Source organism: Ischnura elegans, chromosome X (genome assembly GCF_921293095.1).
Source record: "Ischnura elegans chromosome X, ioIscEleg1.1, whole genome shotgun sequence".
Classification (NCBI taxonomy): Eukaryota; Metazoa; Arthropoda; class Insecta; order Odonata; family Coenagrionidae; genus Ischnura; species Ischnura elegans.
The window spans coordinates 58,908,930-58,919,151 of NC_060259.1; the positions used below are offsets into that span (position 1 = coordinate 58,908,930).

General features: G+C 40.0%; 1 protein-coding gene across 1 annotated transcript in view; it reads right to left on the reverse strand.

The window, feature by feature from the left end:
• The window catches only part of LOC124170940 (rap1 GTPase-activating protein 1-like), a 556,415-nt gene extending 547,012 nt beyond the window's left edge, over positions 1 to 9,403 (reverse strand). Inside the window, exon 1 of the mRNA XM_046550010.1 lies at positions 8,948 to 9,403. Within this exon, the coding sequence (XP_046405966.1) occupies positions 8,948 to 9,393 (446 nt within the window). The 5' untranslated portion in view covers positions 9,394 to 9,403. The remainder of the gene's footprint in view (positions 1 to 8,947) is intronic.
• Positions 9,404 to 10,222: the final 819 nt, after the last annotated feature.

Genomic DNA, 10,222 nt, shown 5'->3' on the forward strand with positions numbered 1-10,222 from the left:
GTGGGCAAGGAAGATTGATGATGTTTGATGGAGGCGTTATGGATGAATATGTAATGGTATGACATATTGAAAGGAAGCTGAGTGTTGATGGGGGAAAAAGAGTGGAGAATCGATTAAACGGATGAAGGAGGTATTACATCGGTAGGTACTGTCATGGTCCAATAACAAGAAACTCACCTTCCGTTATCATCTTCTTCTTATTCTTGATGCCGTACTCTAAAGTATGTTGGCTGCTCAGGTAGCGCTCTCTTGCCCGTTGAAATAGGTCCTCGGTATGTAATTGCTGTCTTATCATTAGAGATGCGTGAAAATCGAAAATGCGATATAGATGCGATGTGCACAAATAAATGCGGAATAGATGCGATTACTGGACTTTTATGATATTTTTACGCAAATTTGCCTTTCCGACGGCAATATTCGTAAATTTTGTGCCGAGCGCATTTTAAATGCTCCGTCGACACTCATCGCTTAAAGTATGTAAGCGACTGGCCAGCTGCTAGTTGGCTTGGACTCTACGTGGCCGCGAACTACAAGTGGGCGCGGGCTAGCTACTCCTCTGCCGCTATATGTCTTATTCCTTAATTTATTATTGTTCTACAACATAATTATTTAAAATATTCTGTATTTTTTGTCAGATAACTGTGTTTTACTACATTTTATCGCCATCTACCTCATTATGAAAATAAAAAGTAGACGCTACAAAATGCGATAAACTGTTATTGAAAGTGCGATAAAATAAAAATGAAAGTGCGATTTTCACGTATTTCTACTTATCATTGATGTTTTGTGCCCATAAACGTTTTCTTCTCCCTCTTGGGAACTTTCCTACAACTCTCCTTCCCAAGATCAGACTGACGATATCGTACTTTTTCCCTGTCATAAATTGATCCATACATGAGATTTTCTTCTTCTCTATAAACTCTATTCAGATAGAGAGATCAAGACCAACTCTTCGCAGATCCTCAGTGTTTGAAAATCTCTTGATCTATGAAATTTTGAGAAGCCGTCTTAAGAATCACATCTCAGTTGCTTCCAGTTTTTTCATAGATGTTTTCTTAATCATCCAAGTTTCCATTCCATACAATATGACAGGTATCACGTAGCAGTGCACCATATTTATTCTGAGAGCCAAGGGTGTGTCTAAATGGACCAATATATTATTTAGCTGCCGGAATGTTATGCCAAATCGAATTTTAATTTCTTTAAGTTAACATATTGAAAATTAAAATACATAATTAGTCCTCTTCTGGTTTTATAGCAATTTTTTCATTTCTGTATGACTGAATGTAAGTAGTCGTAGGTGGTATGAACCAGACTTCGCCTCACACGCTAAATAATTTGGAACCATTCTTCCATTCGATCGCTTTCACCTAACTTTTCGTTTGCATCACAAGGAGTGGCTCGTGCGTAGTTTACAATAAAATGACTAGCGTATCATTCTTTGCAAAAGAAATCCCGTCAGCTGCCTCATCAAGAAAGTCTGAAGGACAGATAAGAGGAGTGGAGGAAGTTCTCATGAGTGGGCGTCATTCTTAGCGTTGGAGAAAGCGCGTTCGGTGTGTTTAAGGCGCAGCTCTAGCGGAGACAGGGCTTAATCGTACGAGCCATGGGAATGTTTTCAAGCGAATTGGAGAGATTTAATCCATTCTAGGCAGGCTTCACTCATGAAAGCAGTGATCCAATAAAGAGCGATGCCATGTTTGGATGAATTCAGCGCACATTTCCTTTGAAAGCTTAACTCAAATGAGGAGAAGGTCTCACGAACGAGCCAAATTTTCTGTCAGTGATCATGTTTACATTTATTTAAGTGGTATGCAAGTTATTTTAGTAGCATGGTTAGTCACTAATAGCGGTAACTATCTCTTAAACATTTACCCAAATTAAGCTGTCTTGAAGTTACTTATATCACGTATTATGGTAGATCCTAAACCATAAGCTCTAGGATATAGAATGCGTGTCAGCGTCTTTCTGGTATTTGTTGAAACCAAGGACATTATGGTATCACAACAGTAGAAAAGTCGTGGTCAATATTACCCCGTGGTTGTAAATATTATCAGTAGAAAAGTATATTTCAAGATTATATCACAGCAACATGCTAATACATATTTTAATCGTACACCTACTATATCAACCGCTAGTAATCGTAAGTTATATCAATTTTCGTCATAATATTGCCGTCTGCTCATGTCGCACGGGGGTAATTATTGACTAGTAGGTATAGGATTTTGTTTCCATGGCGCCGTTATTTGAACTAATTTAATGACTATCGTTTTAATCAGATATCTTACCCTATGTAGTAGCATTTGAAAACATTTTTAGTTTTAAGCTAAATTCTCAGATGATGGCAATGGTTAGTTTTACACCTACCAATTTAATTCTAAGTTAAATTACACCGAGGTAAAATAATGTCCGTACAATATACCAAGGCTTAAGTGAGCTTGCATTACGAATCAGATTTCTCATGTGATTATTGACGATGTTAATGGTTTTTAGGTACTACTTCATCTCAGCCGATATTGTGAATTAATGCCTTTTCAAGAGATTAAGTCATATTTGAATGCCTGAATCACGTTATCTAATTGATTGAAGATTGCAGTGCGCCGGTATTATTTCTTTGGCACCTTCGCAAGTTTAGGTGCGTGGTATGAAAATGTAGCGCTATGAAAAATAACCATAAAAATCTCTACTCAGCCGTGGAATTATAGCCTAGAATCTTAAATTTCAGCGGAATAATATCGCTGAATTCCACATGCATACGCCAGCAGCAGAATAAATAAGTCAAAAATTACTAAACAAATACCATTAGCATGAAAGTAGGCGTCTAATTATAAAAGCAATTCATCACTACCTTCATATCTTGTAGCTCCTCTGGAGCTGGCAAAGGAAGAAAGGGAAGAGATCCTTCAAAATACGGTGCCACGAAACACAGTGAATATAAAGTAGATCGATTGGATATTCAAAGACGGCACCCTAGGTTGAAAAGGAGAGTAGAACCTGATAAAAGACCGAAGTAAAGTAGGAGAAATATGCACGGACATATTTAAAGACAACAGGGTCTAATGAAACATTATCGAAGAAAAGGGGTTTGCAAAGAGTGAAGACGTAACGACGTAGAAATGAAATGGTTGTGGTGGTTGTAATATCTCACATATGAGTTGATAGCAAAGCTAGCTGGTTCAAAAAGACCATTTGTACCATTGAACATGACCTGGGATACATGGTGAATCTACACTTGCTGCTGCAAATAAATTTTGTGTGCCACATAATGAGGTAGCCCATTAGAAGAATGACATAATTTATAGTAATATCTTCTCGCCATACACTCCTCCGGTGATGAGTATGGGTCAACAAAAAGCATTGATATCGGAAAGACTTTTTTGGCGACTTGAGTGGAAACCACTGCACCATCACCTTTTCAACTTGAAAGACGTAGCATTTATAGCGGATGGAGCGTAAGATATTTTTGAAGGAGTCAAAGCATATTATATGGCTCCAGTAATAACGGAAGGTAAATTGATTAGCATGAAATTAGGGCAGTCAAATTTCTGAATGGAGAAGTTAAAAAATTAAATGCTCTCACGAACTTTAAAGGAACTTGACAAATGTTGATTGATTTTTCCAAGATTTTCATCCAGCTGTGATGTTATTTATACGGGCCATTGAGATCGTGTAATAACTCGTTCAGTTAATCTATAAGAAATTGATTGAAGATTTTATGCTCGTCGTCGTGGAATAAACATAGTATCGATTTCTCGGAAACTATTGTAACTAACAGAGTGCACGTAGGGCGAGAACCAATCCCGCTGACTCCATCTTAAATGGTAATTTGTCCAAAAAAACTACGATACCAGTACATTCAAGTACAATGAAAACAAAAAATAAAGCTTAGATAAATACTCTCTTAGCCTTAGATCTCAAAATGCTGTTTTCAGAGGCTAATACATACCTGTACATTCAAGTACAATGAAAACAAAAAATAAAGCTTAAATAAATACTCTCTTAGACTTAGAACTCAAAATGATGTTTTCAGAGGCTAATTTAAACAAAATTTCCCGGAACACTAAGGGGCAATGGAATACCCGAAACCCGTTTCACTGGGGTGTTCTATAGCCCTATACCCCCGGCAGGATTGCTGCCTCCACAATATAAAATTCTAAACTTCGCCCATGTTGGCCACACATACGCATTTAAGCGAAATCCCTTTGCCTATTTACACGACGCATCAAGACGTAAAAGTTTATGTCTAAATGCATGAGCGCGAGAAGAAACGCAAAAATGTACCGTACCGCCTGTCGTGAAAATTTGTGATAAGGCAGAGGAAAACGCAAATTCTGTTCGTATTTTTCTGTGGAAAGATTTCACTATTTGAAATCCAAATCGTACGATATTATCTCAATTTTCAAATAAAAAATTGAAAGTTGTCCCTCACTTTTTATTAGTTGGTGACGTCAATTAAGTCTTGATTCATTTACACGTGCTGGGGAAACTTTTGTTGAGGGTAGCAATCCCTAGCAAAAGTGTAAATATCTGTGAACTACACGAGACCCATGCACAAGAATGAGGAGTGGCACAAACTCGGTGACATGCAATACATTAGACCAAGATGCCATCAACTTATCAGTGAAAGGATTAAGGCCGTCGATTTTTCTTGAAGAATAATTCCATCGTGGACATATTACATTTTTAAGCAGACTTTTAAGTCTCACTTGCCTCGCACATTGGCTTCAAAGAGTAGTGAGAGCAGAAAATAGTAGACAGATGATCAGTGCTTTGTTCCATGTAGTAACTACTTCGAATATAAGGATGGCTAGAAAGGTAGGTGTCGTATCGAAAAACGAAAAAAAACATGGGTCTTTTTATTTTCCAACTCTGGTACAATCAACAAAAAAATAAAAGTTATGACCGAGCCCAAACGATTTCAGTTGTTTTGGAGTACGTTTCATTCATCATTTATGGTATGCAATGGCTGCAGCTAACGAACCCATTTAGATTACCTAATCTCCGCAGATCCATCCTCCGGAAATACATTGCGGTTTGCTTAAGAGTCTTACGATTGTAAGACGTGCTGAGAGCCCTTTCGCGAAAGCAGAAATGAGCGCTTTTAGAGCTGGGAATATACTTTGCCCTCGGGCTAGTTACACTTTTTGAATTGCTAAAATGCGAAATATAATATTAATTGAGCAGATTATCCAACCACCAAACCATAACAAACGCCCCCGTGATAGTGCCTCGCATTATGCTGAGTTAGAATATAACTGTTTATAAAATGGAAAGAATCACTTAACTGAAATAAATGTAAAAAAATTCGACGATCTGGATTTCTTATGAATCTGTGATTAATCCTCGCCAGTGAGATTTCCGAGGATATCAGCATCATTTACAACACTAAATTTTCTGTAATATACGGACAATAATTGAGCCTGACCCAGTATTTAATTAGCTTGTTTCGTCATACCCGACTTGTATGTGCAATTGGATGCGATCGAAGGGCACGTTAGATATGGACTGACACAATGCTTCATTTAATAAGGTTTTATATTATTTTGCGGAATTTTTGCGATAATAGGAGTATTTTAAAAAATCGCGATATAAATATTTAATAGCCATTTGACCCTTGAAGCCCATACACCTGCAATACGCAAAGTATTCTAATTTATACAAGCATTAATGAAAATAATTATTCGTAAAGTTCTCATATCACAAAGTTATTTATCTTAAAAAAATCATGCCCTGAATGTAATCAGTTTTCCTAGATTGCACTAAAAATGGTGGAAAAACTACGGAAAGCTGTGAAATAGTAAATCTTACGGATAACGATAACGGTAATGGGTTTAAATCTGGAATCGGTGCATGTGCCAAAAGGGTAACTGGTTTGTCTTACAGAATTAAAACTGAATTATTTAACGCGTGATTGAGTAGCAGGATTAAGGGCCAAGAGGAACGACCAAAAGTGTTCTCGTTCCCTCTTCCCATTGCTTTTGGGACCATATTTTTTGGCTTGCTACCCTAAATACGAATGCGACACGATGCGAATCAAGCGTGATTCATTGATGAGACTTCAAACGGTAGAACTAGTTGAAAAACTGATGCGTCTGTCTACTGCACTGCAAAGAAAATGAAACTGAAATCAAAGAAAAGAGGTTTGCAAAGATTGAAGATGTAATGACGTAGAAATGAAATGGTTGCGGTGGTTGTAATATTTCACATATGAGTTCATAACAAAGCTAACTGGGTCAAAAAAAACCATTTGTACCATTGAACATGACCTGGGATATATGGTGAATCTACCTTTGCTGCTACAAATAAATTTTATGTGCCACATAACAAGGTAGCCCATTAGAAGAATGACATAATTTATAGTATATAGTAATAATATCTTCTCACCATACTCTCCTCCGGTGATGAGTATCGGTCAACAAAAAGCATTAATATTGGAAAGATTTTTTGACGACTTGAGTGGAAACCACTGCACGATTACCTTTTAAACTTGAAGGACTTAGCATTTATAGCGGATGGGGAGGTGAGGGCATCTTGAAGTATACCTAGTTGAAAATCCGATGTGTCTGTCTACTGCACTGCAAATTTCCGAGATATGAGCTCACTTGCCACGATGACAGGATGGAATGATACGAATAGCAATGGAGTTTGCTATGAAATGAAAGGATGCTTGTTTCATTTTGAAACGTCTTTAGCTATGCCCTTTCCTCACTCATGAGTTGAGAAGGGTGCTTGCTTGGGAAGGTTGATTTTCTGCTTGTTACTTCGCTTGTCTTTTTCATTTTTATTTATCTTTGGTATCCACAGATTGCTTCTGGTATCCATAGTGTAACCAGTCACTGGTGTTCCTAATTTTTGCAGGTAACCTCAGCCTTGCGTGAAGCGTACTCGTCTCTGGTATAATTATTATTAAAAAAGTTACAAGTCGACCATTTGGCCGGGTGGTAACGTAGATTTGTTACAAGTATAGTCAAATTACTACATATTTCAAGTTGTTGGTTAATTTTATCTTCCAACTTAGAACTTTTAGCGGCTTGGAAGTCTTACTATCATATCCTCATCATATCCCTCTAGTGTGTTTCGTCCGTCGTCACGCTACTGGCAGAGGTAACATCATTATTCTATCAATAACCTTATGTTAAAGGATTTTCGCTTGACGAGGAGGTTTTAAAAATTGAATAGGCTCTAAGTATCGTATTCATTCTTGCATTTGAAATGGGATCAAATCAATATTCTAATTAGGTCCTATTCGTACTTAGGAATTTGCGTATCACTATGTTATTATTTTAAGTTATCGTCTGTGATAAAGCCCGTGAAGTTGCCTGGTTAACGCTTAAGTGCACTCTCTGTAACTGGATGCATATGCTCCATCCATTGGTTTTCGCAAAACAGCTTAAAGCAGAGGACATGGCTTTTCCATGCAGAATATGGAGCAACACTCAAGAACTTATATTGACTCTATGTATTATACACTACACTATACTTATATATACTCTACACTTATATTGACTCTATGTAAGTCTTAAAGATCTAGTTCAAGGTAAAAATATTTAGGCTTGATATCGTGGGCATATTATATTTTTAAGTCTTACTTGTCTCAAATCTTGGCTTCATGAGAGTAGTAAAATTATAGACAGGTGATCATTGCTTTTTTCCATGCAGTAACTACTTAGGCAGGGCCGATTCTAGTCTTTTTTTTAGTGTAAGCGAACGACATTCCCCCCCCCCCCCCCAAATAATCTGAGAGGTAGTAAGGATTCTCTCTGGATACATTAAAAAATGAATGCAAATACTTTAGAATAAGGGTCAAGACTTAAATATCAGCGTGAACTTAAAATGTGCCTGCTCTTATACATTGAATGTGATATTTTTAGAGCTTAAAAACCAATTATAAATATGTATTGGACTAATCGCTTAGGCGCCCCCTTTTTCTTGGCGCTCTACGCGGCCGCGTACTTGGCTTGCCGCTTAAACCGGCCCTGTACTTGGGAGATGATTAGTAACATTCTTTGCCGATTATTGGCATAAGGTGATATGGGTTGTCTTTAGTTCTCTAAAGAGCTAGCTGATGTGTAATTTGTGCCGACCAGATGGAGTAAGTTATTAATGGTTGTAGAGGCGAAAATATCGGACGAGTTGAGTAAAAGGCGGGATACAAAAGTTGGTTAATGTTGGTAGGTGGGCAAGGAAGGTTGATGATAAGGTATGGAGACGTTGTAAATGAAGATGTCGTGATGTGATGTATTGGAAGGAAGGTGAGTATGGATAGGGGCAAAACAATGGAGAATCGCGTCATCGGATGAAAGAGGAAAATACCTATTTTAGAACGGCATGATGGGAGGCAGAAATCATATAGTTGCTTAAGGGTGAGGTTATTCTGTATTGCTCAGGTAATAATCTACCACCGATTTGCGATGCCATTTGCTTGCGTAAACAACTTTTCACGCTAACAAAGCATCTTGAAGTATACTCTCCAAGACGTCCATGTGAGGAAATCATATGGTTATGCACTTGATACTAATTATTAGAACAATTAATTCGCCAGCGCAATGTCACTCCAAAAAAATGGTTGGCGAGCGGAAAGCTTTGTGCTGCCGCTTGATATTTTTCTGAAGAATTTTTGTCATAGAATTCGCGAAATTCGCCGCGGAATCGGTACGCAACTCGATAGACGGAAGACCGATAATTCGTAGACGGAAGACCGAAAATTCGTAGACGGATTTGAGTATGCTGATTACCGGGTTACCGAATTTAAGTAACGCGGGCAGGGCGAATGATTTTTCCGCTGTGGAATTTTTGCACAATTCGCTGAAGGAATTTTCGGATGGGGTAACGAGTCTTCCCGCGGGGAAACCAAGTTGTCTCCGCGGCCGCGCCCCAGAATCGCCTCCCGCCGTCCTCCTACATGCAAGCGAGGCCAACAAGCACAAGCAGAGCCGTGGTTACTTACGACGTGGGCCGCAAAGTTGGCACGACTCCGCTGCGGAACGCGTCCAGGCTGCTGTTGGATACGGACTTGTCGCTGGTGGAGAGAGTGCGGCTTGGGGACGTCGGACTAGCGGGCTCACTGCCTCCGCCTCGACCCCCTGGTAACCCCGAACTGCCCACCGAGAAGACCCGGGCCAACCGGCTTCGGAGCCTCAGTGGAGACGACGACGATGTTGGCGAATTTGCGGGCGGCGAAGCGGTGGTCGGCGAGGCGGGTGCCGTGGATGCGGCGGGTGGCGGCGGCTGCCCCGGGTCGGAGCGCGGAGGGCCCCACCCGCCCGCGAGACGCGCCTTGGGCTTCTTGCGCAGGCAGAGGCCCTCGGGCTTGGGCGGCGGCTGCGGCTTGCCGGGCTCCGCGCCCTTAGGGGGCGACGGAAGGTAGAAACGGGTGCCGTGGGCCGCGCTCATGGCTACTGCACTCGGCCGGCACTCGCGGCGACTCTGGCGATAGCAGCGCAGCGCGGGAGAGGGCGCACCGGAAGCCGCTTCCGGCCGCCGCCGCCACTTCCTCCGGGCGCCGGGGTTTCCGGAAGGGCGCTGGGCACGTCCTCGCATTGGCGCTCACTTGCATTTTGGCGAGATAGGGACGAGGGTGCTCCGCTGCTGCAGCGTCTGCTCCTCTCAGTGTCCAACAGTCCTTCCCTCTCTTCTCCCCAGAGTCCCGGGATATTTCGCAACGTCTAATCTCTCACTTAAGGCATTCTCTCCCTCACCTAAGGAAGTTCTATCGTGACGGAACAGCTCAAAAGAAGTACTTTTTGTGTTATCTTTAAACATGTTGGTATTGTCTTTCAACTCATGATTGGTAGGTACCTAAATAGTGATTTTCTTCTATATCAGATTTGTTAAGGCTGGGTTAGACGAGTTAATTGTACTAATAAATAGTAGAAAGTGCATAATCATATGATTTCCACACGTGGACATCTTGAAGAGAAAACTTAAAGGTGCTCTGTTGGTTTTTAAAGTTGTTTACACGAGCAAATGGTAATTAGGTATTACCGTAATTAGGCTAACTTCAAAATTCTTAAATGCGGAAATGAAAAAATAATCATTACCTAATGAAAAACATTGAAAGGAATCTTTTGCAGAGAAATAAATTCAAAATTATATTACCTGTAAAATGAATTAAAATATAGATAGTACAGCAAATGTGAATTAAGCATAATATACACTACACATATACAGGCCCTTTACAATAACGTTTCAATATCATCAAAAGCTATTATGCATTTTTACC